At 41.7% G+C, this 25,669-nt stretch overlaps 1 protein-coding gene across 1 annotated transcript; it reads right to left on the reverse strand.

The window, feature by feature from the left end:
• Nucleotides 1-1,229: 1,229 nt before the first annotated feature.
• On the reverse strand, nucleotides 1,230-24,699 carry LOC104834737 (A-kinase anchor protein 13-like). Its single transcript, XM_010572300.1, has 4 exons — nucleotides 24,649-24,699; nucleotides 23,892-24,039; nucleotides 13,276-13,572; nucleotides 1,230-1,417 (listed from the first exon to the last, which is right to left on the reverse strand). Exons 1-4 carry the CDS (start codon nucleotides 24,697-24,699, stop codon nucleotides 1,230-1,232), a joined length of 684 nt encoding a protein of 227 aa, XP_010570602.1.
• Between the last annotated feature and the right edge of the window lie 970 nt (nucleotides 24,700-25,669).

Below are 25,669 nucleotides of genomic sequence, written 5' to 3' on the forward strand. Positions count from 1 at the left end.
TTGCACATTCCAGTTTTACAAGATAGCCTGCAAGAGAGTTGTATGTTTTCACAGTATGACTGTTGAACTCGATGGAGAAAAAAGTAACACTGTCATCATCTCTGTATTAATCCCAGCAAAGGGGGCAGAAGAAAAGGTTAGAGTATAGCTCCTGTCCCACCCTGCACCTTCTCCTTCATCCTCACTTTGCATGTGTTTAGCTGAATTGTTAAGAGATGAAACTTAAATGCAATCACTCCAGCAAAATAGACCATATTTTTTGCCCTCTAACACTCCGCCCAACAACTACAGAAAGCAGAATAATTTACAATTCGTAACAGAGAAGTGTTGCGTGATAATGTGGAAAAAAGCAGACTCCTAAACATGACATTGGGTCACTCAACATAAACCCGAAGTATCTGAAAATTCAATTCAGAAAAACAAAGTTAATAACAAAGCTTAAGAGAACCAGGCATCAGAATAACACACATGCAGACCAAGTCTTTTCTTTTACAAATAGCCCCCTGGGGACTTATTTAAGCTTTTTGTCTTTATTAGCCTCAGCTTTTAAAGCTAGATCTCCAAACATTTGCTATTCAAAAATAACTTATCTTCTGAAGGATTCCTTGTAAAACACTGCAGTAAATGCTCATGCCACTAGTTACTTGCTAGGAGTTTGTAAGATCTGGCTGCTTCTTAAGACCACTGAAAAGAGAACTGTTTCTGCTGTTAACTACTTGCATTAATTCTTACCTACATTTTTTTACCTATACTGGTAAGATACCTATTCTCTACAAGATGCCACCTTATTTCAATACAATTATCATTATTTCGTTTAACCAAAAAACTCCAAATCTACAAAGTAAGAACACAACAATCAACAACCACCACCAAGAAGCCTGTTAGCTCCCCCCTTTGGGGCAGCTGTGCTTGTTCAAAGAAAAGCTTTTTCACTTGAGTCTGTGTACAGTTTGTCTTAGTCAATAGTACGGAGACTCACTTTGGACTTTAAGAGACACCTGGAAGCAGAACACTGTGCAACAGAAAAGGAGAACATAACAACATTACTGCGTTTCCCCTAAACCCTAAGGACCTGCTCCCATTGTTGCTACCAAGAAAGGTAAAAGCAAAATTTTATAAAAATTGCCTTTAAGGATAGAGTATAACTCTATCACTATTCAGTAATAATGTACAGCAAAGGCAAGCATGATACAGAATGGAAAACCAGCAGAGGAACCATCAAATCATCCTTACTCTGTCAGAAGCTGGTGCAGCTTCTGGTAGCCCCTCTCCAAGGCCAAGCTTACAGGCGTTGCCCCTTCGTTGTTGTGGATGCTGAGAGCTCCTCTTCCACCTGGCTGCTGGAGCAGAAACCACGTCAGCCGCAGCAGACCCAGCCTCACCGCAAAATGCATCAGAGTTTCCCGAGGGATGTTCTCTGGGAAGAAAGAAGAAAAAAGAAAAAAAAGAAAAAAGAAATGGGAATTTGTAGGCTATGGGTTAGGTGAATGCCATATCCCCACCTCCCAGCCACACCACACACGATGGCTAGCATGGAGCTGACAGCCCAAAAGCTGAGGAACCTGCAGCACCTGGAAAAACACGCTGGCTGCCAATATCCAGGAGAGACCAGTACTTTAAAGCGAGGGACACACTACAGTGGGACTGGAAGTGCTCAGGACCTCTCAGAGTGAGACTGACCACAAAAGTCAATGTGACAAAAACACCATTTCATAAACAGCCACAGCAACCACCAAGTTGCAGCGCTTCCAAACAGAACCTGGCATGGTCAAGTGGGTTATTCTAGATGTCCAAGCCTTCTCCTCACATACCCAGGACCAGGTTTCAGGAACAGACAAGTTTCGTTATTTAATGGGTCGTTGATTTGTCCCAAGGCATGAAAAAAATCAATTACATTTGAAGCACCAATCTAAACCAGTTATTGAAGAGAACAGTTTAACAGCTCGTGTAGAGAAAAAATGAAGATTTTGCTTTCCTGGATTGATTATGCCTCAGACCAGCTTTTCTCAACTTTATACAGTAGCTCTGCCATTCTCAGTAGCAGCAGTTATAAACTCTACTGCTGCTTTTTATGTTTAATAACCGTGACCTTCTAATTTGGTAAAAGTCACTCTTGAGCCTAAGCTTTCATCTCAGAAAAATATCCCCTTACTCTAAAAGCTGCAGCCCTAGAACGATGCTCTGAAAAGCTTCAACCAAAAATGAGCTCCAGATGCACTGCTGAAATACAGTATTTGCAGATCAAAGCCTGCTACTTCTGTATGAAGGGCAAAAGCACATGGGTTAAAAAAACCTGCAAGTAATATAAATTTGTTCTTTTAATTAACAAAGGATTTCAGTATTGACTGGCAGCAACAACAACAACAAAGCACCAACTAGGTCTCAGTAAACCATGCCAATAAGCACACTTGGTATAATACCTTTAATATCATAGCAATGATTTATTGGGTTATTAATTTGGTTGCCAGCCAAACCTATACAGCAGGTTTAAGAATACAAGTACATGATGGCTTTAGGATTTAATTAAGTATTTTTTTCTCAAGAAGTATGCCCCAAGAGAAATCACTTCTTCAAAGTGCTGTTGTTTTTCTTGCTTACTTGCTTTCTTAAGGGACATCGTTAAGACGTTCAGTGAAAAGCAAAGCAAAAATGGGCAGTTCTCCCCTGCCTGACATAAAATTTTTCCCAGCTTTTTGGATCAACTCCTGAAGAACTGATCTGTATTCAAGAACCAAAAGCTTTCTGGCACTGTCTTTCTTCGAGATGACTCCAAATTAGGTCTCTGGGCTACAAACCAATTCTTCTCCCTAACCTCCTCTTGATTACCGTAAAGCAAAACCATGCTGTCCTGAATACATGAGTGTGTCTGAATGGAGGTTCCAGCTGATCAGAGAAAAAGGGAATAGCTGAGCTCACTCAGAGACAAATTCTCAGCCTGTGGGAGAGTAATGACATGGATTTTGGTATTAAATGCTATAGAGTATAATGATTTAGAAATAAACAACAAAACAAGGTAGTTAATCAATGATTGTCAGCCTTGAATTTAAACAAAAATGAAAAATAACACACCATATAGACAGACATAAGGGAAAGGCTACTGATGAGGTTGCAAAATGAGAAAGCGTGGATACAGGTAGGACTTACACACAGTGAAAGCAGACGCCCAAGGTTTCACTCAATGAACTTGTACTTGCACAAAGCTCCTACATTACCTGTACACTGGCAGAGTCAGCTAGTGTAATTAAAGTGGTACAACTCTTCCTACTGAGATGTAGGAAGCGCAAAAGCACTTCTGTTAGAGCAAACGACTGCCATCCAAATAAAGAATGAGTTGCACTTGTCTGACCACATGTGTTCTAGCACAGGATCTGCTGTGCTAGCTTCTTTGTTGAAAGGAAAAATCATCTTTCTAACTAAAATGGAAAGCCTTGCACTAAAACTGAGCAGCATAGACCTGCAAAGCGTAAGCATGAGTCCCTGGACCAAAATGCTTCCTCCTCCTTCAGCTGAGAGCCTCACAGTTAGGTAGAAGCATCTTTTCTTCATCATGGTTCACCAATAAACACACATACCAACTGCAAGTTCTGCAAGATGCAGGCAAATATTTATCCTGTCCCTGATCCAACCGGGTGCCCCTGTCTCTTATTTCCATAGATGAAATAGAAATAGAATCATTAAGTTTGGAAAAGACCTCCAAGATCCTCAAGTCCAACAGCCAACCCAACACCACCATGCCCACTTAACCATGTCCTGAAGTGCCATGCCTACGTGTTTTTTGAACACCTCCAGGGATGGTGACTCCACCACTTCCCTGGGCAGCCTGTTCCAATGCCTGAAAAGCCTCTCAGTAAAGAAATTTTTTCTAATAACCAATTTAAACCTCCCTTGCCACAACCTGAGGCCATTTCCTCTCGTCCTATCTCCAGCCACTTGACAGAAGAGACCAGCACCCACCTCACTACAACCCCCTTTCAGGTAGTTGTAGAAAGCAATAAGGTCTCCCCTCAGCCTCCTCTTCTCCAGACTGAACAGCCCCAGTTCCCTCAGCTGCTCCTCGTAAGACTCATGCTCCAGGCCCCTCACCAGCTTTGTTGCCCTTCTCTGGACACGCTCCAGCACCTCAGTGCCTTTCCCGTGGTGAGGGGCTCAAAACTGAACACAGTACTCGAGGTGCGGCCTCACCAGTGCCCAGTACAGGGGAACAATCACCTCCCTGCTCCTGCTGGCCACACTATTTCTGATACAGGCCAGGATGCTGTTGGCCTTCGTGGCCACCTGGGCACACTGCTGGCTCATATGCAGCCAGCTGTCGACCACCACCCCCAGGTCCTTTTCCGCTGGGAAGTTTTCCAGCCACTCTTCCCCAAGCCTGTAGCGTTACATGGGGTTGTTGGGACCCAAATGTAGGACCTGGCACTGAGCCTTGTTGAACCTCACACAGTTGGCCTCAGCCCATCAATCCAGCCTGTCCAGATCCCTCTGTAGAACCTTCCTACCCTCGAGCAGATCAACCTTCCCTCCCAACTTGGTGTCATCTGCAAACGTACCGAGGGTGCACTCGATCCCCTCGTCTAGATCATTGATAAAGACATTAAACAGAACTGGCCCCAAACCCGAGCCCTGGGGAGCACCACTTGTGACTGGCCACCAACTGGATTTAACTCCGTTCACCACAAATGCCCCCTCCCAGTTGTCCCAAATGCCCATCTGATGTAATCTGCTCATATGACTGCATCATCTGAAAATCCCACCTTTTCCCCATTCTTTTAAAACAATCTTCTTTATCATCAATTTAGTAGACACAGTAGTTCCAGCATTTGGACGGAGGTGTCTACAAATGCAACTGAACTGAATGTGGCCCTGCCCCAATGCCTTTGAGCAATGACGACGTGCACAGAAGATCTGTACAAGAAGACATGGCATGCTGCCATCCGGAGCATATTAAACATACAAACTCACTATCCAGGCCCATTTGGAAGGCTCTGCCTAACATATAAACTGGCATGAGGCCATCCTAACAGATGGGCACAGATGATGGCAGCAAAGAGACAAAGTACTGTACATACAACAACTGTAGGGGCCACAGGCAATGGCTTTAGAAGGTTTTGGAGTGTGCAGAACTTGCATGGCTACACTTAAAAGGCGTGTGCCATCTGTGGGCTGGATTAACTACTAATATATAATGAAAAATACATCTGTTGGTGTACGATGTTGCTCAGAATAAGATGAGAACTGGTCTGCATCAAGTACAGGAGTGTTGCTGGATGGAGAGGGGAGGAAGACAGACGGATCCCTTCAGCCTTCCTACCTCTGAAGGGATGAAGCTTGTAGCACAAAATGTTGAAAATTCAGTCAACGATTTCAAGGTATTGTCATGGTGCGAAATGTCCATCCCAGACATGGAAGAATAAAAAAAAGCTTTAACATCGAATAGCCAGAGCTCTTTCTCCTACCCCATATCAAGCATGAGCTCCACATCTTAAAATGTCTGTCCTTTGAACATCAACAAAAAGCTTCTTGTAATTAGGAGACTGTGGAAATACAAGACACATGATACTGGAAAGGCCAAGGTTGTTTTGTTCCTTTCTCGTTTCCTAGTAATAGGCAAGAGTTGAAACATATGATTATTGTTCCATTATGGCAGGGCACTCTAATCCAGCTGGCAAAACATAAGACTTTAGATATATTATTTTTATGTATTTTTTTGCAGCTGTGACACACGAACAGACAGTTTATCTGGGTAACTAAGGACAAAACTTCCATAGAAGACTGTCAAATATACATTGCTAACAGTAAAGGATTAACGTTTAAGCTGCTATTAGTACAAAACAAATAAGCACTGAAGAAAAGAAAATTTTGGGTATGACACATCCGAGAACACACAAACTGTTCTCTAAGTGAAAACTTTCTTTTTAGTTCTGATTAAGTAACAGGAAAAAAAATACTGTTCCTTTTTAAAAATCACTCTTTATCTAGAGTAACCCACACCTAACTGCTCAGTTTATCCTCCGTGCCCTGAGACATCTCATCAGGGAAGAGACAACCATGGACTGGAATAGCTTGAAACATCTCTCACTAGTCTTCCTGTGACAGTAACCTTGCCTTCATTCTCACCCAAATTCACATATACTCGGCAACTTTGAAATCTAGCATTAAATTTGGCCTCAAAATCTTGTTCTCCTTGCTTCTGGTGGAAATGTTCTCACTGCTCAGATCAACCCTCAAGAAACATGGGGGGCAAAACCCAGCAACAAGCTATCACTTAACGCTGAGGTCCTAGAGGAAGGCTACAGCAGACAACAGTACTGAAGAAATGTCAAGGCAGACACTGTGTTTGGAGTTACGAGTTCAGTTAATAAAAAGGTGTGTGGGTAATTCTTTTTTAATCTTGTAAACAAGAAATTTTTCAAAGGACACCAAAGGATCTTCATGTCCCTATTCCCACTAATATCAAAGGGAACAGAAACTTTCTCATGCCAATGATTTCTCAGCCACAAACTGAGCGGTACATCTCAGTACTGAGCAGCACATTTCAGACGCAGTCTGAACCAGAATTATGTTCTGCTTCCCACTTTCCACTGCAGAGGGCATTAAATTTAGGTATAGAAAAGATTTTTTACATCTTATCAAGGACTAAAGCTGAACAGATCGCTTTGCAGTGTTGACACAGAAAAGATCATGCCAATGTATACCATGAAGTCCTTTATCAGAGGGCAGCATGGAAGGTAAGCAGCAGATTAGGAAAGGATATGAAACCCTATGAAAAAAGTACCTGTAACTATTACGCTGAAAGGGTTCGATGAGAAACTATAGAGTGCAGCAGATGAACAGATAAAAGCTTTATGTCTGAAAAACATCATCAGCTGCATATCTTTAACATCCTCCCATGCAAAAAAGATTAGCTCCTAATAATCAAATTTCCTTCTAACTATTTCTAAAAGCTTTTTAAAGGGGTTTTTTTACGCTTTTTGCTTTTTTCTTTAAATAAGGGGTTTTTTGGTTAATTTCTCTCTTCAGACTTTCTCCATTTCTGTAAAAAAAAACCCAAACAAATTAACTATCTCTAATCATGGTGACACTTGCGTTGTGCTGTACACTGCAACCCTACTGGTTTTGTATGCAAAGTTATTAAACTCGTAACCCAAATTTATTCCGACTATTTCAAACCAGGGCAAAGCATTTCCTTCTCAGTCCACCTCCTACCTGGTGAGCTCATGGGGTTTCATTTCTCAAGCAATACTTACTGCACATGGATGTTTATTCTGCAGCATTTCTGGGAAGCTGTACATATTCAAGAGGTCAGTAACTGTGTTCCTAAAGTTAAGGAGCTGTTAAGTGTTTTATGTAATGAGGTGGTCTACTGGTTATATGCCCGTAATTGTGGCTGACTATCTCACAGCTCACCAAAGTGACTGCTTCTCCTTACCCTCCCACGGGAATGGCTCCATACCATAGCTGATCACCGCAACCCTCTGCCAATGTTAAAGCAGCTCCTGAAAGCACCACCTCAGAAAGTTCGCACCACTGAAATTGTAACCATAGGTCTGGGTTTCACCACTTACTCGTAATGAGCAAAATGAAATGGCTGTTTCCTCAAAGGTTTTGTCAGAATATTAAAAGAGATTTTGAAAGTGATCTGTTTTCTACTGATCATTAACTAAGGATTAAGCTCTCTAAGCTTTTCATACCTGAGCCTTAGATCCTCCCTAATTTTTTTTCTGCTTTTTTTCTGCAACACAAACAAGCCATAACCATTACTCATACCTCCAAATATTCTGTTCTGGTTTTCTAGTTAGCTTATTTTCTCTTCAGCCATTTAAAATAGAAAATCACAGCCCTGTATTTACATTGCATGCATCCTCAGAATAAATATTAAGTTTTGATTTCTAGATATAAAGTGTAACAATCTGTTCCATTTAAACAGCCGCCTTTAAATGCCACTGAGAACAGTAAATAACCCTACTTTTCACAGCAGTAACAACTATGTTCTTTACAGAGTTACACGGCACTTGTAATAATTAAGATGGACATGATTATATGGCACCTGAAAGTAATGCTGTGTTTGGAATACCATGGTAACAAGAGTAATCCTTAATTATGGATATTCTGAAATTGTGGATGCCATTTGAGTTCATACAGATAGACAGATAATTAAGAGCAAGGCCCAGGAATCACCTACCGCAGAGGGACAGTGTATGGGTGGGAGAAGAGCACAGTCCTCGGGACACAACTGCCCCAGGACAGAAGTGATGAGGATGGCAGCCGTACAGGGAGGAAGTCAGGACACACTTACTTGCCCAAAGGGGTTCAGACACACTCTTTACCTGCAATGTAAATCCTTTCCCTACACACACATGCACTCTGCTCTGCCCCTGCAACACAAGGACACACTGCTGCACCAGCTGAGCAGAACCACAGCACCATGCATGGCACTGCTTCCTCCGTCCCCTTCAGCCTCAACACGTGCTGGGCTTTTGGTTTTGCTATTCAGTTCATTTAACCAAATGGTTGAGTATCTTCTGCCTGCCTCAGCAAGAAAGGATGGAGCCCAAAGACCTCCAAAGTTAGGAAACTTAGGTGCTCCCATCCCCAGTTCTGCTAGCACGGCACCAAGTGAGATCTGGAAGATATTTTACTCTCCCAAAGTCTCATTACCTGGGACCTCTGTAAAATATTTTATAACTGTGGGTAAATAGATACTTAATGCAAGTCTTTCTGGGGTCCTTTTCTCTAAGCTAAGGATTAAAAGCTAAGACTTGTTCTCCGAGGTCTTCTACAAATAGCAAGCAGGAGGCTGCACCTCAAGTGTCCTACGCAGCAGGTGGGTTCAGGGAGAAAGAAAAATAAGAGATGGAAAGCAGGAAGGCAACTTAGAAGTCTGATGTACAACATCCTGAGAATAAACCACACAGCAAAAACATGGCCACCGTTACTGGAAAAAGAACCAGAACACCACAGGTCCCTTCTCTGATTTCCAGTCAGCTCCACAGCTGTTGGTTGACTGTGCTACTTCTCCACAGGAATGTAATGTTGATCACAACACCCTGAAACCTTTTGAGAGTAGCTCTTATGAGGAAAAGCTTGAGAGAATAGCTTTTATATATATATACACACATAAGTATATATGTGTATATATACACACACACACATATATTAAGGGGGAAAATATTCCATAAAGAAATTGTTTCCTAGATACCTATTAAAGTCAAATCAGGATCAAATCAGAGAGGCAAAGAATTAGAAATAAGAAATTTGTGCAAGAGTATCACCTTTCCACACAAAAGCAGGCAGGAAAAGCTGTAAGATGAGACCACTGATAAATCGTTTGAGAGAGAGGACTCTGTTTTCCGAACTCGCTTTTCCCATCAGGTATTCATAACATCCAGCCGCTGCTCTCCATTGCATGAGTGTTACTGTCAGTGGTAAGACTAGGCTGGGTACCGTGCTCCACACTGCTGGCTGCTGAACAAAAAGCTCATCATCAAAGCCCCAATGCTATAAAAACATAGTGTGGTGTTAAATTTGGCACAAAGGGTTCATTTAAAGCTTGCTGAGGTCCAGACAAATCCACTTCTTTTTCAGTGGATTTTGGGTGAAGAACTAAGAACTTACTATCACAAACAACTTTAGTCTTTCACATTGTACAAGAGTAATATAAATTAATAAATATTCGGTTTTGAGCAAGTTAACCAAATCATTAAAATAATATTACTTTGGGAATTAGAATAACCAATGCTGCTCAATGCATTTAATCTTTGGACAGTTTCTTTTTAAGCAATAAACCCTTTTGCTGCTCTAGACCAATAAAAAAAAAAAAAGAATGAGAATACTGCAAATGAACATAGTGGCGTTTTGAAAATGCACTGATGATGATACAGGAAGAAATGTTCATTTTATTTTCAATTTGTTTGAATGAATATGGTGTCTAAAGAGGTAACAAAGGAATAAATGTAAAGACTACCTACTGTGAAAGATTACCAGGATTACTGAAGCGGAACAAACTTCTATGTCAAATGGCAACAGCTAGCTTAAGTAGGTTACATACAAATAAATATAACAAAAAAGGGGCACTGGAATGTTTGCAAACGTCTTCCAGCAGTTTTAAATAATCTTGGAGGTATTTCTAACATGCAGCTGAAAGGATGTGCTCTTAACAATTTGGCTATATGACCATACCATACCTGTAATCCTGAGCAATGGCAAACTCTTAAAGAATGAAGACCTTCGTTTGGTAACCAAAACATAAGCAAGTAGATGATTCTCACATAGCTTTGTCAACAATAATCCTGCACGTTTCCCTACTAAAAGGTCAAACCTACTAATGTGTTAGAAAAGAGGGAGGGATGCTGCTGCAATAACATAAGGAATAATAATGGATGAACGCAAACCACTGAAGATTATTTTAATGATGCAGCCACCAGTCTGCTGGTAGCCAGGAGCACATGGGGTGTTACGTCCCTCCTTCTCCTCAGTGTGGGGACCTTAACTGTGAACTTCACACTGCACAAACCTATTGACACGAAAGATTAGTTAAACATCCTCAGCAGATGGAGCTGGGTGTTACTTTTAGCAGCTTCTCTGCCCTCTGGGGTGTGTGACGGCAATGAACTCCCTGCCCTCTGCTCAAAGACTGGTCAGGGTTGGGTGCAAGCAAAAGCAAGGAGAAGCCTCTACATAGAGCCACCCCCTCCTCAAAAATCACCACAGAGTTGTGCTTGATGGTGGATCTTCTACTTAGCTTCTGCCTGCAGAAAGGCCACTACCTTTTGTAAAAGCTAGACTTCTACTTCAGTCCTTAGAAAAATCAACTTTTAAACATGCTTGACAGCAACGGCCATCTCTGAACAGCAGTTCCCCATCAAGCTGCAGCACTCAGGGAGCTGGCTGAGGCTCCCGCCTCACTCCTGCCTTCAGAGGTTTTGCTAAACAGCAGCGTTTTGTTTCAAACCCACAAGAGCCCACAGAGACATGCCAGCTCAGAGGCAGCACTAAGAATCTTTCAAGAAGGGATCTGACATTTTCTTTTGTTCTCCTTTCTACAGCATTTTCTACTTTGAGAAGGTTATTTGAAGTATCTGGTCCTGACATTTAGCAAAAAGTGAAATATGAATTGGAATAGCTGTTCATAGGTAGTGATGCAGTGCAGGACGGGGTGTCCCACTGGAGGGGTGCTGACCAGAATATGTCCAATTGTTCAAATGCTTCCACAGTTTCAATCTTTGCTGTGCTCTTCTCTCTCCCCCACACAAATTAACCCACAAACACCAGTACAGGGGTCCTAGATTTTACCAGAGGTTTTTCTAACCTAGCGCTTCATCATAAGTCAGGGACATCTCTTCCATCTCACTGTAGCAAAACAGAGTTTTATGACAAAAAGGAAGCTTACCCATGCAAATCTTCCCTGTCACAATCACAAAAAATTCCCCCAAATTCCCCATGTATAATTATCTCAATGCAAAAATTTACCACATAAATCTACCTCTAGCAAAAAAAGCTCATCAGAAGATGAAAGACAGACCAAGACATCAATAAACTGCCCTTTTTCAGTTACTTATGAAAGGACTCGCCAGAAGGGAACTTATTTCACAGTACCAATATTCTTGGATGAAAGTTGCATTTAGTGCCATTATGTTTACTCACTTACACTTCTGTCTGCAAAAACCTCACTACAAGATGCCAAAATGCCCAGCACTACAGAGCTCAGCACTACAGAGCTCCCCCTGTTCACACTGTAGATGCAATGGATGCTCTACCGGTCCATTAGCATTCAGAGCCCCACATGATCACGACTTTCAGACACACAAGCACATGCTGAGCAAATCAATATAAATCTTATGGCCTGATTTCCCCAAGTGCTGTTTTTCCCAAGAATAATCAAAGTCAGAAAGAGAAACTGGATCTCAGCCTTCCCGCAAAATCAGCAACAATTCAGAGCTTCAATCAAAGTTTTTGTTAACTTAAGATCATTCTGATGTATTTTTATCACTTAAACCAGAAATGTCTGCATTATCACAACTTTTTTTAATGCAGAAACAAACATCAGTGTCTTCCACACAGGGGAAAAAAATACCAAGTGTTTCTCTCCTTGTAAACATATGACAGCATCTCAATTTCTATCCAGAAACCATTAAATGTGTTCAAGTCTTTTAAAATCTGCTAACGCTGCTTGAATTGCCTGTCTGTGTATTCACATTTACAAAAGCAGTCAAGCAAGTCAGTGAAAAATAAAGCAGGAAAATCTCCTGCAGAAAACCCTGCTGCAGCAAGCAGAACTGATCTGCTGTTCCGAGCAAGCCACATCCCATTCCTATCCAAGTGTTTACACTATTGCATCCTGTCAAAGATAACAGATGCCTCACAGCCATTTTTGTTAAGTGAAACTCTTTGCCAAAATACCCTGAAAATTTACAGCAAGGATTTGTACACACTGGAACTAGTCCCCCAGTCCTTCAATATGCTTCCTTAAACCCCCCGGGGACAGAGAGGAGAAAAAAAAAAAAAAAAAAAAAGCAGAACTCCAAGGACATGGACATGCCATAGCATCCCGAAAACCTTGGCACTTATGCTTCAGCAGTCACCAGAGACTTTGGGCCAGCCTTGGGGTTTATTTATAAGCTCTCAGTAGCCCTCGCTGCTGTGGTTAAGGGTCAGGGTTTCCCACCTTCGCCTTCTTTTATTTGCAAAATTGTCCAGGCTTATTTTGGGGAACGCTTGTATTTGCTCAGCCAGTGTCCAACCAGGGATGCGATACAAATCCTCAGGGGCAGAGCCCCAACTTCTCCAAGAAAAATCAGATTTATTTTACACTTTACAGTCGCTTTGCACCTGTGTGATAAAACCAACAATTACCAAAAGCGCCAAATTTGTGGCACAAGGATATTTCCAGGAGCATCAGACTTTCTAGACACATGCTTCTTTCAGGAAATCTCAGAAGCGTGATGCTAATACACTTACCATTGCATACACACACAAAAAAACCCGTTTCTGGGTATATGTTAAAATATTGACCATTTACAACAGATTGTGCTATTTCATATGAGAAGACACAGAGAAAACATCCGTGCCTTACATATTTTAAGGTGGCTGAAGTGCAAAGCATAGGATGTAGATGTAGTAGGAGCATGCTGGTGCACATCACATCCCATCTCTGAGCACGGAGACTAACACACCTTTTGAAAGGTGTGTGGAGGATTCCCAAAGCAGGGAACCATTTCTCCCAGGCTTTTTACCTCTCTCCCAACCCACAAGTCTCACGCGTGCCCTAGAGGTCCTCACCGGTCAGGGACTGGTCTGCTCCCAGCACATTCCATTCTGCCGGCAGCTTCAGGTGTCGAAATGCCAAAGCCACCTTCTCATCCAAAAAGTCCACGTCCGCAGCAGGTGGTCTTGACCGGTCCAAGAACCGGGTGAAATTTAGTGCCTGCTGGTTGCCGGCACAGGTGGCCAGAAACTGGGCAGCATCATAGGCTTCATCCTGGACAAACTGGAAACTCTCTTCTGCCACAACGAGAACAGGATGACCTTCTCTAGAGGCACAAAGCGCCACCTTCACTGTCTCACAGCAGTCATGGCCTGCAAAATAAAACCAAGGGACATGGTAAAAAAGAACAATTGCATGCACTGAAGAAACACAACTGAGCAACTCATTTGACCACATAGTCTTTAACACTAAATCGGGTAAGAGAAAGTTATTGAGAGTTGCAACTCTAAATTAAACATTATCTTGGGAATTTATATGTATCATCGGGGTAAGTATTTATTACAGACTTAAAAGGAAAACATGTGGAACTCTTCTGTTTGGCACAATATAAACCAAGAAATGTAAGCCACTCTTATCTGACCACACTATTTTTGACCAGCTACAAGTAAACTCCAGAGCGTTAAGTAATTCAAGTGAAGAATTTGCTAACATACCAATGGAAATTGCAGTCCAAACAGTCAGGTTATATAGTCAAACTTTTCTTTTCCAGCTCCACAGGACTCCAGTAACTCACCAGAAACCAGAATCCAAGTGCTGCAAAACTACGTACTCCAAATGCTGTCACAACACTTGGCTTGTACATAAAACACCACAATTTCACCTAAAACAAAGGCCTAAAAAGCAGCAATGGCTATGAGAATGCAACCTGCCCAGGCATGCCCTGTGCATGCTCTCAGATCTCAGGCTCACTGCTGCACCTGCCCTTTGGATTTGGGTTCACATAACAAAACTAAAACTAAGCCGCTTCTGCTAAATAAAAACATGGAAATGGCCACTTTCTGTATTTACAAAACAAAAAGGTTGGAAGCTTGATAACTTTTAGGTTTATTTATTTATTTATTTAGGGCAAGGGAAGCAAGAGAAAGGATGCCCTGGCACAGCAGCAATTTCATTGACTCAGAAACTAAAAAAAAACAAAACAAACAAACAAAACCAAAAAAACAACAAAACCCACAACACCTTTTTTGCAATTTTGAAAGGAAAAATATACTATGTGTTCAACACAATCAGCACTTGTAATTGTCAGACATACCCCTTCAATAATAAGGTTTGTGTTTCAAGTTCACCGTACAGCACAGTTTCTTGTTCCAGTCTCGGACTGACGTCATGGCTGTTTTTGCCAGAACAGCATGGACCCTGCACTAATTACTGGAAAAGCTTCTTTTTGCCCATGACCTCAGCATACTACTACATTCATGAAACCCTGCTTAATTAAATACAAAATGACGATTTATTTTTAAAGGCTTGAAAATTCAATTTAAGCCCCTATTTGTGGTCAGTGGGAAAGTTTCCTTCTTGTGTCGGGGCCCTTTGCTGTTGATTTCCCTGACAAAAGGAAAAATATGTCCCTAATCTTCATGGTCTTTCAGCCAACCTTCTGAATCTGTTCTGAGGCTTTTGGCATCTATACAGGTTTTGTCTGCTGAAAGAGGCGATCCTGAAGTTAATTGAAAGGTCAAAACTGCTATTAGGACACTGCGGGTAGCACCAAAATTGTCAGAGACGAGGCTGCATGGCTTCCTAAGCAGAGCAAATGCAGCTGGAAAGGTATCAAAGCCAAGTGTAGAAGGGGAGGATGAAAACACACACGGATGTCACTGCAACAGCTCAGTACAACTGGGAGGCTCTGAAGCTGAAAGGTGAGAAAGCTTCTTTCCTTCCAGCACCAGGCATCTATTTGCAAGAGGATAATGTGAAAGCTGAAGGAATAGATATACTAGTATTGATGTTATAAAAAAGAATAAGGGTAAGAAGACCTACTTCTACTGTTCTTGGAAATATTGCACATGCATTGTAATACATCACCAATCAATAGGACAGGCAGTGGCAGGGATCTCAGCAGCCTGGAAACCCATTCAGAAACTCCACCTGCCCTCACAGTAGGAGCCTCAAATATTCAAGGGAGAAGCGAGGAGATGGTGCAACTTTTGGGGAGCTCGCTTTTAACGCAGTTCAGAAGTGTACACCCCTCCGCTTTCTTGCTTTGCTTATCTTCTTAAGGACATCAGAAATAGGAGCTGGTAAGACTAATTTATTTTGTTTAAAACCTCCACAAAAGCATGCAGCCCGCTGAGAATGCCATACTACCCTACAGGAGCGGACTCAAGTGCTGCGAACTTGGCTCTCCCTCATGCAAAGTGGTAGAAGTTCACTAGAATGCAAAGGTAAAAAATTCATAATAAAAGACTCCTTAATAGCATGAGAAAAGCTAAATCTTTTTTTTTTTAACATATTATTTTCTGTCTATTCCCAGAAGAATGCCATCTGCAAAATAACCTAGAATATGGCTACTCAGCCAGAAAGCCAGTTGACTTTCAGAATTGAAGCAGAAGGCAAACACAGCCCATGAGCAGTTACAGAGAAATACTTCAGGACAGTCACTTCCTTGTCATGAAGCCAAACAACTCCTCTGAGGGACAGCAAAAGCTCCTCCATAATGGCAACAACTAGAGAAACCTCAGTCAAGACACGTCGTCTTCTTAAACCGGTACATCATGGATGTACACAAAATTCCCTTGGATGGAGCATATGTTAAACACCAGCCCCAAAATTAAGCAAAGCTACAGGATTGTTCAATGCAATGCAAGGGGAGGCGACAAAAAGGCCACGTCCTGATCTGCAGCCAACAATGGTTCTCTTGAAACTCCCCCAGATATCTAATACAGCCTTGAAAGGGAGGTGACAGAGCTGACGATCCATTTTCATCTAATAGGATCAAACAGGCATCCTGCTAAACCCTGGGGAATGTTCTTCGAAAGGGCAACCGCTGACAATGCTTTGATGTTCTCCTTCCTTACATCTGAGAAGATGTCAGACTCAGGGCGTAAGAGTCTGGGACAGGTTCTGACTTTTGGCAAACAGTTCAAACAAAAGAGAAGCCAGTAAGTAACAAGCATGGCCAATACTAAAAAGATTGCTCAAGAGGTCTCTGCCCCCCTGCTTTGAAACCTCTACAGAAACGATGTAAGCAAACATGTCCCCAATACATGAACCTTCTGAAGGAATTGTCGGTAGGGCAACGCTTCTCTCAACATCAAAGACCATTGCTTGCTTCGCCTAGACTAATATCTGAACTTCAACAGACCTTTTTCTCAGACCATTAGAAAAAGTGAGCTAAGCTTTCTGGCACTCTCAGGAGATAAGTGGTTATCATCTAAAACAAGCCCAAATCTGTTTTTATGAGGTTAAGTAACTTGCCCAAGATCACAAAGAGCTCTGGGCGGTGTCAGAACAGACACTATTGCTCTGATCATCTTTTCTGCTCTGGCTGGCAGACAGCAAGGCTTTCTCCTAATATGGGTTAGGCACCAAGTCATGCACTTTGCAAGCATCAGGGTGTTCAACTATTGACTACTATAACTCCCTCATATACCTTCCCCAGAAACGGAATAGAAAAATGTCCAACTCATTAAAAAGGCAAAATAAAAACGTGGGCGTGTCAGGAAGAGTGATAAGCCTATTTATAGCCTATTTGTAAAGGTTTGCATTTTGGTGGGCTCAAAACACACGTATCTGAATAAATCACACAGATGAGCGCACCCACAGAAGGGAAGATAAATCTCTGTGCTTTACAACGTGATCAGGTCTGCGATGCTGTTCAGCACCCCTCCTGATTGCCTCCAGTCTTCTCCAGAAATCAGGCCCGCTGGCCAAAACAGCAGTCAAAAGCAAATAATGAAATACTGAACATCACCACACTGGTATCATCCAGCAGTATCCCTGTTCGAATTTTAACTCTTCTGACAAACATGACAGTTCTACCTTGCTGATGTCTCAGACTGCACAGAATAACTTCATGTTTATGGCTGGGCTTCTCTTCTTCATACTTTTTTTTCTGCCACAGTACAAAATTAGGTCATTTATATGCTGGCTTAACTGTGATAAAAGTTAAATAACCCACCCCTTAATTCTTCCTGCATTGCATTTTACCCCATTTCTCCTTCTGCTACTCAGTTACTTTAAATTTAGTTTGGAAACAATTCACTACTTCTAGCTGTTTTGAGAAGTGCCAATGTGTGGCAGGAAAAATACAGAAGTTAAAAAACTATTTCAGTCTATGTAGAGATGGGTGCAGTGACTGCTTCTGTTGTGATAAAGCAAATTCCTCATCTTCACGTAAAACCACACTTTAAAAATTACTTTAAATGAGACAAGAACCCTTGAACTAAAGAATTCCTTACTGGGCCACTTAATGACGCTTGCTTTGGGCAAGACACAAGAACAAAAAATGAAAACATGGGGTTCTGGTCTCTCTGTACTTACCCCTGCAGAGATAAGATACATCAGTATGATAGCACTGCCTCCTCTACACGATAATGATACAAAAACAATGAGCAGGAGAAAAGGTGGAGATTTCTGAGCTCTAAGTCATTAGCAGACAAGTTAATGTACGGCCTTAGACCTGTCCATCTAATTGGTACCTGTGTCTTTGATATGGGGTGTGGTTAAAAAGGCAGCAGCAAAACTCTTCAGACTTTTTTCTTGTTAAACAGGGTGCACATGGAGACAAAACACCCCTAAACAGAGCTTTACTAAAACATGATTTCATTTCCTACTCCTCTAAAAGTGGAAATCCTGTCCAAACCTCCTATTTTCAGAATTCACATTTGAGCTATCAAACAATGGGCCCCCAGCCTGGGCAGCTATTTAAAGCCCTGCTGGAATCACATGTTTGGGTTTGCCTGGTAGGTGACTAAGGACTCCAGTGCTAATTGCATCCTCTGAGTTACCATGGTGGAGCTGGGTTGAAAGAGGTCTTATGAAGAGATTTAAGCAGGACAGGAAAGCCAGACAACAAATGCAGCAAATCTCATAGAGTATCTTGGATTTGCATCCAAGAGATGTTGCCATCTGGTGGCTTGTGGACAGGGAAGCCAAGGGATCTCCTATAGCCATGTGAAAAGTGGTTTTTTTTCTTCTTCAGAAATCCCAAATTCTGATTCTGAAAATCAGAGCCCATATTTGAAGCGTGTTTGTGTGATTTACACAGTTATTGTGTTCACTCTTGCAACACAGGAAACCTTATGAAATACATAGGCACAGTACCAGCAATAGACAGGAGCCTTTGTTTTTCCTTTTAAACCCTCAGCTATTAATATGGAGAGTGTAGAAAGACTTTTTTAAGGCCTTTATACTGCAGATGCCTTAAAAATCTATAGATGTGTAGACCCCGCATATCACATCTTAAATAATTTTTATACAGATTCAATCGCTTTTTCCTGTGACTGATGTCATCTAGAACTGGCATCATTTCCTTTTAATTACACTGCCCAGAGCAATTAAGTACACCAAAGAGGATGGACTGCAAAAAGTCATCTTGGCTACACTGTTTTATTCTATTTTAGGGGTTTTTTTGTTTCATAATTAAGAGTATTTTCAAATTCACAACTGGTATTGCCAAGTGGTCATTTGTTATGCAACTTGTTTACCCTTTTCGTCTACCAGTACAAAGTTTGTAATTCATAAAATACAGCTTTTTCTATGAAAAGTTGTTTCTTAGGGGAAAACAGTCTGTGGTAGAAGACAATAAAGCATGAACATATGTAAAGGATTTCACAGTAAAAGAAAAGTTTGAAATGAAGATATTTCCAAGCAAATTGAAATTAATTTTAGTCTATCCTTTTAACTAGCAGGAAGAAAGTAAGAAAGAAAGAAAGAAAGAAAAAACAAAAACCTGAGAACTACAGCATTAAGAACAAGTTAAAGATCGAACCTGCTTCTCTACCTTAGCTTAAGCATAGAGAGAAAACTCCCAGTGAGTCAAGGCATTTGGAGTAAACAGGAGTGTTTCAGCCCTGTAGAAACTGCTGGCAACCAGCTACCAGCAGGCAGGCAGTCTCTCAGGCCCTTTTTCTGCCTCTAATTTTGCTCCTCCTCCCCTTTGAAACCCATACAAGAATCCTGCACCTTTTGAGATCAGATACCAACAAGAGAAACATGATTTAGGTACTACAGAGCAAAGGCTCAGAGTGATACAACACATTGCAACAGTACACACAAAGGCAATTATATCTCACAAAATTACCTTACTTAGTGTTTCAGTGACTTAGCTTATAGACAGGGTATTTCTTACCCTTCACTTGCTTGATCAGGAGCTGCTGCAGCTCTGGATTTACAGTATGGGACTGTGTCTCCCTATCTGAAATTTCATTTCAAATTTCCTCCACTGAGCTCTTCTGCATCTCCCACATACTACAAACCCGTCTTTAAATGCAAAGCAAAATTTGTGCTCAATAATAGAGCCGTTATTGTGATGGCCCACAAACTTGCACTAGATGCACTGCACAAATACTCAAGCTCCCAGCAGACCAGCTCACTTTGTGAGCTTTCTCCTGCAGGAATGTTCTCCCAAATCTGCCCAAGAGCTTCCTGACGCCGAGATGCCTCCACTGCCCACAGCAGGCTGTGGTTAGGGCTTCTGACTCATGTGGACAGGGGTGAGGTTGTTCCTTCTTTTGTTAGTTTGTTTGCCAGATTTGAGGCTTTTTATTATTAGGGTTTTTTTTCCAGTGGGGGGAAAAGCTGCTCTAGCAGCAGAGGCAGGCAATGAGGCTGCTGTCTTGCAATGAAGTTTCACTTCCCTGCTTTAACACAGACTTTCTACACTACCACATGCAATCTGCTTGGCCATTCAATGTCTCAGTTACCCTCCTTACCCTGCAGAGATGTTGAGAAGAAAAACGTACATTAAAGATTATGACAGTCTTAGTTACTACACTAATAAGGACTTGCTGAAAAGCTTAGTTTATTACCAACACTAAGTAGGACAAGCACATGATGTTAAGTGGACACATCCATCCCCAACAGTACAATTTCAGCAGCAACAATAGTTTAGCCATAGGAGCAGAGCTGATACCATCTCTCTGCATCCTTCTCTGCTTGGACCTTTGGTATTTTCTTAATAACCAAACTCCAGCAACCAAGCTTTTTCAACTAATGATGTCCAAACTCAAGCAACATCCAGTGCCATTACATCTCTCTCTGCCATGCCGACGGACTTTAACATGGTATCTGACAAGACAGCATTTGAAATTGTTCTGCAGAATTAGAGTGCTGCTGGTACTGAGGAAAACTTCAATTATAGAGACTTTGAACCAGATGATTTATAAATTGAAGCATTGTAACAGTGACAGTAAAGCAATAGTTAAATAAGTTTTTGGTACCTTTTGCCTCAGAAGCTTAGTTGGACGATGTAACCTGATTTGTCCTTAGGCTGGCAAAAGAGCTACTGGAAGCACACAAAGCATCATCCGCTGCCTAATTCTTGTATCCCAGTAGCTTATTTTGATACTTCAAGTAATGACAGATAAGCTCAGATGAGAATCTGTTTCTTACAAGGGGAAATTATTTCCCTTAAAATAACACAGTCAATAGTGGGGCAGGATAACAACCCCATCCCATCCTTCAGAGCAAGTGCAGAAATACAGGTAAGTATTTTGTCCTTTGAGTGACTGCTGAATCTACATTAGCCACATCTTCAAGTAAAAAAAGCTGCTCCCATATATTTACAATCAGGAGTCCTTTCTTTTATTATGTACAGAAATAAAAGCTTACATTTGAATTGTACTATTAACTATATATATTTTGAGTGTTTAAGGCTGATGATAAAGACAGCCTAAGAAAGAGGCAGATTGCTCTAGTAATTATATAAAATGCAGCAGTCATTTGACTCTGCAGTTGTAAGCTTTTATTTAGGCAGTCTTTCAGGATATAGAGAATTTTCACACACAATGAGAATTTAGGAGGTATTCTGACATTTTATACTTCCATTCTATTTTCTTTTAATTTCTCATCTAAAACCACCTTATGTTGTTGAGGTGGGGGTTTTTTATGTGATTTCCTTTGAAAGCTTTGCTAAAACATTCTACTTAATTTTGGCAGCAAATATAATTAAATAATTTCTCTTTCTGTTTTCTACGCTTCCATACATCACCAAAACTACTGACAGAGTCAAGAAAAAAATTTAAAATCTGGTTTTGTTTTTACATTAGCTTTAACAGAATTATGGTTACTCTTTTCACCCCAGCCCCTGATGGACTTCATGTGAAGGCTCCTAGGGACCATATGAAACTCTAAGGACTTAGGATGAGGATGAAGGCAGAGCCTCCAAGCCCAGAATAGAAGCAGAAGAGGTGCAAGGCAGGAAGGCAGAGAGGCTCGGTATGTTCTTGAGTGAATCAGCCTTTCCTTCATCCCAGGGATGTGCAACACATCTTGCATTGCAGGGACGAAGAAAGATGCTCAAAGCTGGAAGTGAAGGATGAGATTTTGGTTACAAAGCTGTTTGCGAGAGTTTCTTTGCAGAGCACTTGCTAAGTGCCTGGGCAAGGGCTGGTCTCCCACACACTGTCTCTTGTTCATGGCTAATCCTGCAGCAAGGTCAAATAACGCCAGCTCTGAGTCACCGCAACCATTTCCAAGGCAACTGGCCGAATATACAGTGTAAACACATGATTACAGATTCACTGTTGAGTTCAGGAAGAAGGAGGAGGAGGAGGAGGAGGAAGAGCTGGGTTGAAATAAGTCATGCTCTTATTGAAATCAGAGTAGTCAGTGCTGAAGCAACACTGGACAAACGCATCGGTGTCAGCGGAGGGTATGAAAAAAATTGGGTTTTCCCATTTTGCTTCTCTCCAGTAACCCCTTCACCACTGAAGTCTTTTTTTCTCAGGTAGTTTTTCCAAAATGAGGTATGAGCATAGAAGAGGTGTTATCAAAATGGTTGCTTTACATGCGAGATGTCACCTCTTCTTCCCTTGCACTGCGACCCCAGACAGTGCTATCTGGCAGGAAAGGGACTACCTTTCTGAAAGGTCTGCTAAATCTTTGCCTGATACAAGCTGTATTTTGGGACAGCAGCTACCCCTATCTATCATACTACACCGCAAGATCAGGACTCTACTGGGTCAGAAAAAAAAAAAAAAGCCCATTATAACTAAAGGAACAATTGAGAACAGTTCCCTCCTTTCCCTTTGAATCACAAACAGTGTCAGATTTCCCACTAACAGTGACAAAACGAACCCCAGGGAGCCCTCCCCAGTGACTCAGTTACATTTGGGGCCAGCAGGACAGGCAGAGCCCAGAGCATCACCCTGGGTACTGTCTGGCAGCCACCACCCCAGCCCCATCCACCGCTGCTCCAAAGACGTCAGGGCCAGCGGTGATAGGAAAGCATCACTCCCTCCCGGAAATCCCATCAAGTATGCCGGTTCCCGCACGGGCTGAAGGGGAACACTGAAGCTTTTCAGTTCCTTTCTTGGCGACGCTGCCACGGTCCCGAGGGGGAGGTGAGGTCATTGCAAGCGGCGCTGGCAGAGCCCCGCGCCTGCCACACAAAAGCAGGGAAGGAGTCACCCCTTCTTCTCCCTCCTCTGGGAGAAAATAAGCACTAATCTAATTGATTGCACAGGGCTCCAGTCATCAGTAACTGTAAAAAGACTTCTCTTCCCAAGCCAACTGAACAACTCAAACAGCACAAAAGGAGGAGGAAATGAAAAAATACGGTGGCCAACTTTTAGCCACTCATTCCCAGGAGGAGAAACTCCTTAGCCCAAATCTTACTTCACATGCATCTCTCATAAAACAATACTTACAAGATAGATAAAAAGGCAAACCCATGAAATACACTTGATCACTTAAGCTATACTGTGCATAGTGAAAATGTCAGGCGTTTTTCTCACACTAGTATCAACGTGCTGCATAGCAACAAGTCAGAATGAAAGGTTAATGGTAAGGACCGCAGCCTGGAACAGGCTTATTCCCACGGTCCTGAAGTCACTGAAGGAAAATGCTGCACCGATTTGTTTTGTTTTGTTAATGGCACAAAGGCTTAAAAAGAGTGGTGGGCTTTAACGTGAAAATCCACCCCGTCTGAACCGGCTGTGCTGGAGGGATGGCACCAAGCACCTACATTGCCTGCCACTGCAAGTGTTTCAAAAACTCTGTGTTGGCTCTGATCTGCATGACAGGATTTAGGGGAAAAGGGTTGTATTTCACCAGGACTACAGCAATGAACCTCACCGAGGTAAGCAGATCCTAATTGTAGCTAGGACTTACCAGGCTGTACATCATTTGGACAACAGCATCTCTAACCTGACAAACATGTCTTCCATTATCTTGCTTGCATTTAAAAGCCTTTTACTATATGTAAACATAACTGTGTATTTTCTACAATAGAATCCCATAGTTACACATTAAATAATTGCAACCTGAGAGTCATATAATTCTAGCGAAATCAAGCAAGACATTTTTAAAAGACATAAGCAGTCATCCAAACTATGTGTTCTACTCTCTCTGAATGTGTAAATGAGGAAAAAGACAACCAACAAAACAGCATTACATTTAAGTCCACTTGAGCTAACCAAATTTCACAGACTGATACACTGATATGCAAAGAAAGGCAATTGTTTACCAGGAGAAATTGTCTCCAGGCTCCCAGGATTAATCTTTCTCGTACTTGTGCAGTGTTGGACAGTTGACCCAGTGAAGACCAAGTAAAAAACTACATCATCTTCAACTTTATCTTCCTCAGTCAGTTGCACTGTAATAACAGAGTCACCCTAGGAAAAAGGACAAGAAAAAAGGTTAGGTTTACATTTGCAAGACCCACATCATATAAAATAAAACTTCTCTACCTACAAGGCTCCTACTCCCTGTTTATACACTCCTTTCACATGACTCAGGGCCCATCCTAATTTTCAGATATGCAAGTCATCCTTAGCATGCCTAAGCATCACAGCCAGCCACCCAGCTAGAAAATATGTTGAGTGCAGCTCTAGGAAGAGATATATAGAAATCCCAAGGGTATATTCAAAATAGCAACTTAACATGGTGAAATCACGCCAAGTCTGACAAACATGAGCATATACCCCCACACGGTCTTTTTTATACACACGTGCGCACATATATGTATGTATCCCCCCGCATACGCATATCTAAAACAACAGAATTGAAATAGCGGCCTAGAATTGCCTCTGTCTTCATAAATTTTAACAAATTCCCTGAACCTTGCTTGAGCTTTCACATTTCTCCCATCCAAGCTAGCCACTGTGCTTATAGTTCCAGTGTAACCAACTTAATCACTAAACACATCTCTCATCTGTAATCCATAAACACACAAAGATAAAAAAGTTTCATATCCACTGAGATTTTCTTTCCACCTTCCTTACCAAAAAACAGTAACTGTGGCTGTACAGGCAGCAGTAGCTCTTCTCATTCATCTATAAGCTCATGCCTTGGTAAAAAGCTCTGTACATTACCAAAACCAGCAGTTCTTCAAGCCCTGAAAAGAAATCTGTTGTGATCTGTTGGCTGAACACTCCCACTTAGTTCTAGGGAGGCTTTGTTTCAGTATCAGTATATTCGATCATTTTGCTCATCTTTGCTATCAGCAATAATTATGTTCATAAAGGGCACGCATGGTTATCATAGTTAACCCAGCACAGGATACAGTAAGTACACCTGAAATTCATACACCTGCATGGACAAGAACAGGAGACATATCCACCAACTTTAGTTTTCCACGGGGAAGGGAAAGCAAGGAAGGAAGATGGCTTTCAGTTACTACAGAACTAAATGAAGCATTTTCATTTGATCTCACCATACATCATTTATCTGCCCAAAGAATTATATAAACTACAACACTGAGAACAACAGACTGTGATGTGACCTTCTGCCTCTTTCCTATCAAGATCAAAACCAGTTGGATGCCCCAGTTTTACACTGCAGCTGCATTAGCCAGCTCTCTGCCACCATCACATTGAGCATTTGGTTAAGGCTGCAAATCTGGAAAAGATTTTATTATTATTATTGCAGATTATATAATTCTAATTTGCATATGTAATAGAATACGCATGTCATTTCATTTAAAACCGTCTCCTTAAGATCACTCAGTTCATCCCTTCTCTTTGTCAAATATATTGCAGAAAAATCCCAGACTTCCAAGCTCTCCCATACACCTGTGCTGCGTTAGCATCGCTTCCCACGCTCCGTCTCACATCTCCCCATTCTCCCTCATCTCAGGCTCCTTTTACGCCCCACCACAGCTTCCTCCTCCAAGTTCATGTCCAGTTCTCCCCCTCTGATCTGGCCTGTCTGGTACCTCTTGCCACGGGCAGGATTGCACTTTGTTTTGATAGAAACAAGGTTTTGCAGTGCAGTACACAACCAGCCCCTGGTCTTAAAAACAAA

This window comes from Haliaeetus leucocephalus, unplaced genomic scaffold, assembly GCF_000737465.1.
Source record: "Haliaeetus leucocephalus isolate CR32 unplaced genomic scaffold, Haliaeetus_leucocephalus-4.0 Scaffold339, whole genome shotgun sequence".
Classification (NCBI taxonomy): Eukaryota; Metazoa; Chordata; class Aves; order Accipitriformes; family Accipitridae; genus Haliaeetus; species Haliaeetus leucocephalus.

Coding starts and splice junctions, on each gene's coding strand:
- LOC104834737 (XM_010572300.1), bottom strand. CDS start 24,699: ATGAATGAGAAGAGCTACTGCTGCCTGTACAGCCACAGTTACTGTTTT. Junction 24,040..24,648: donor GCCACAGTTACTGTTTTTTG/GTAAGGAAGGTG, acceptor CCTTTTTCCTAG/GGTGACTCTGTTATTACAGT. Junction 1,418..13,275: donor AGCAGACCAGTCCCTGACCG/GTGAGGACCTCT, acceptor CTTTCTTCCCAG/AGAACATCCCTCGGGAAACT.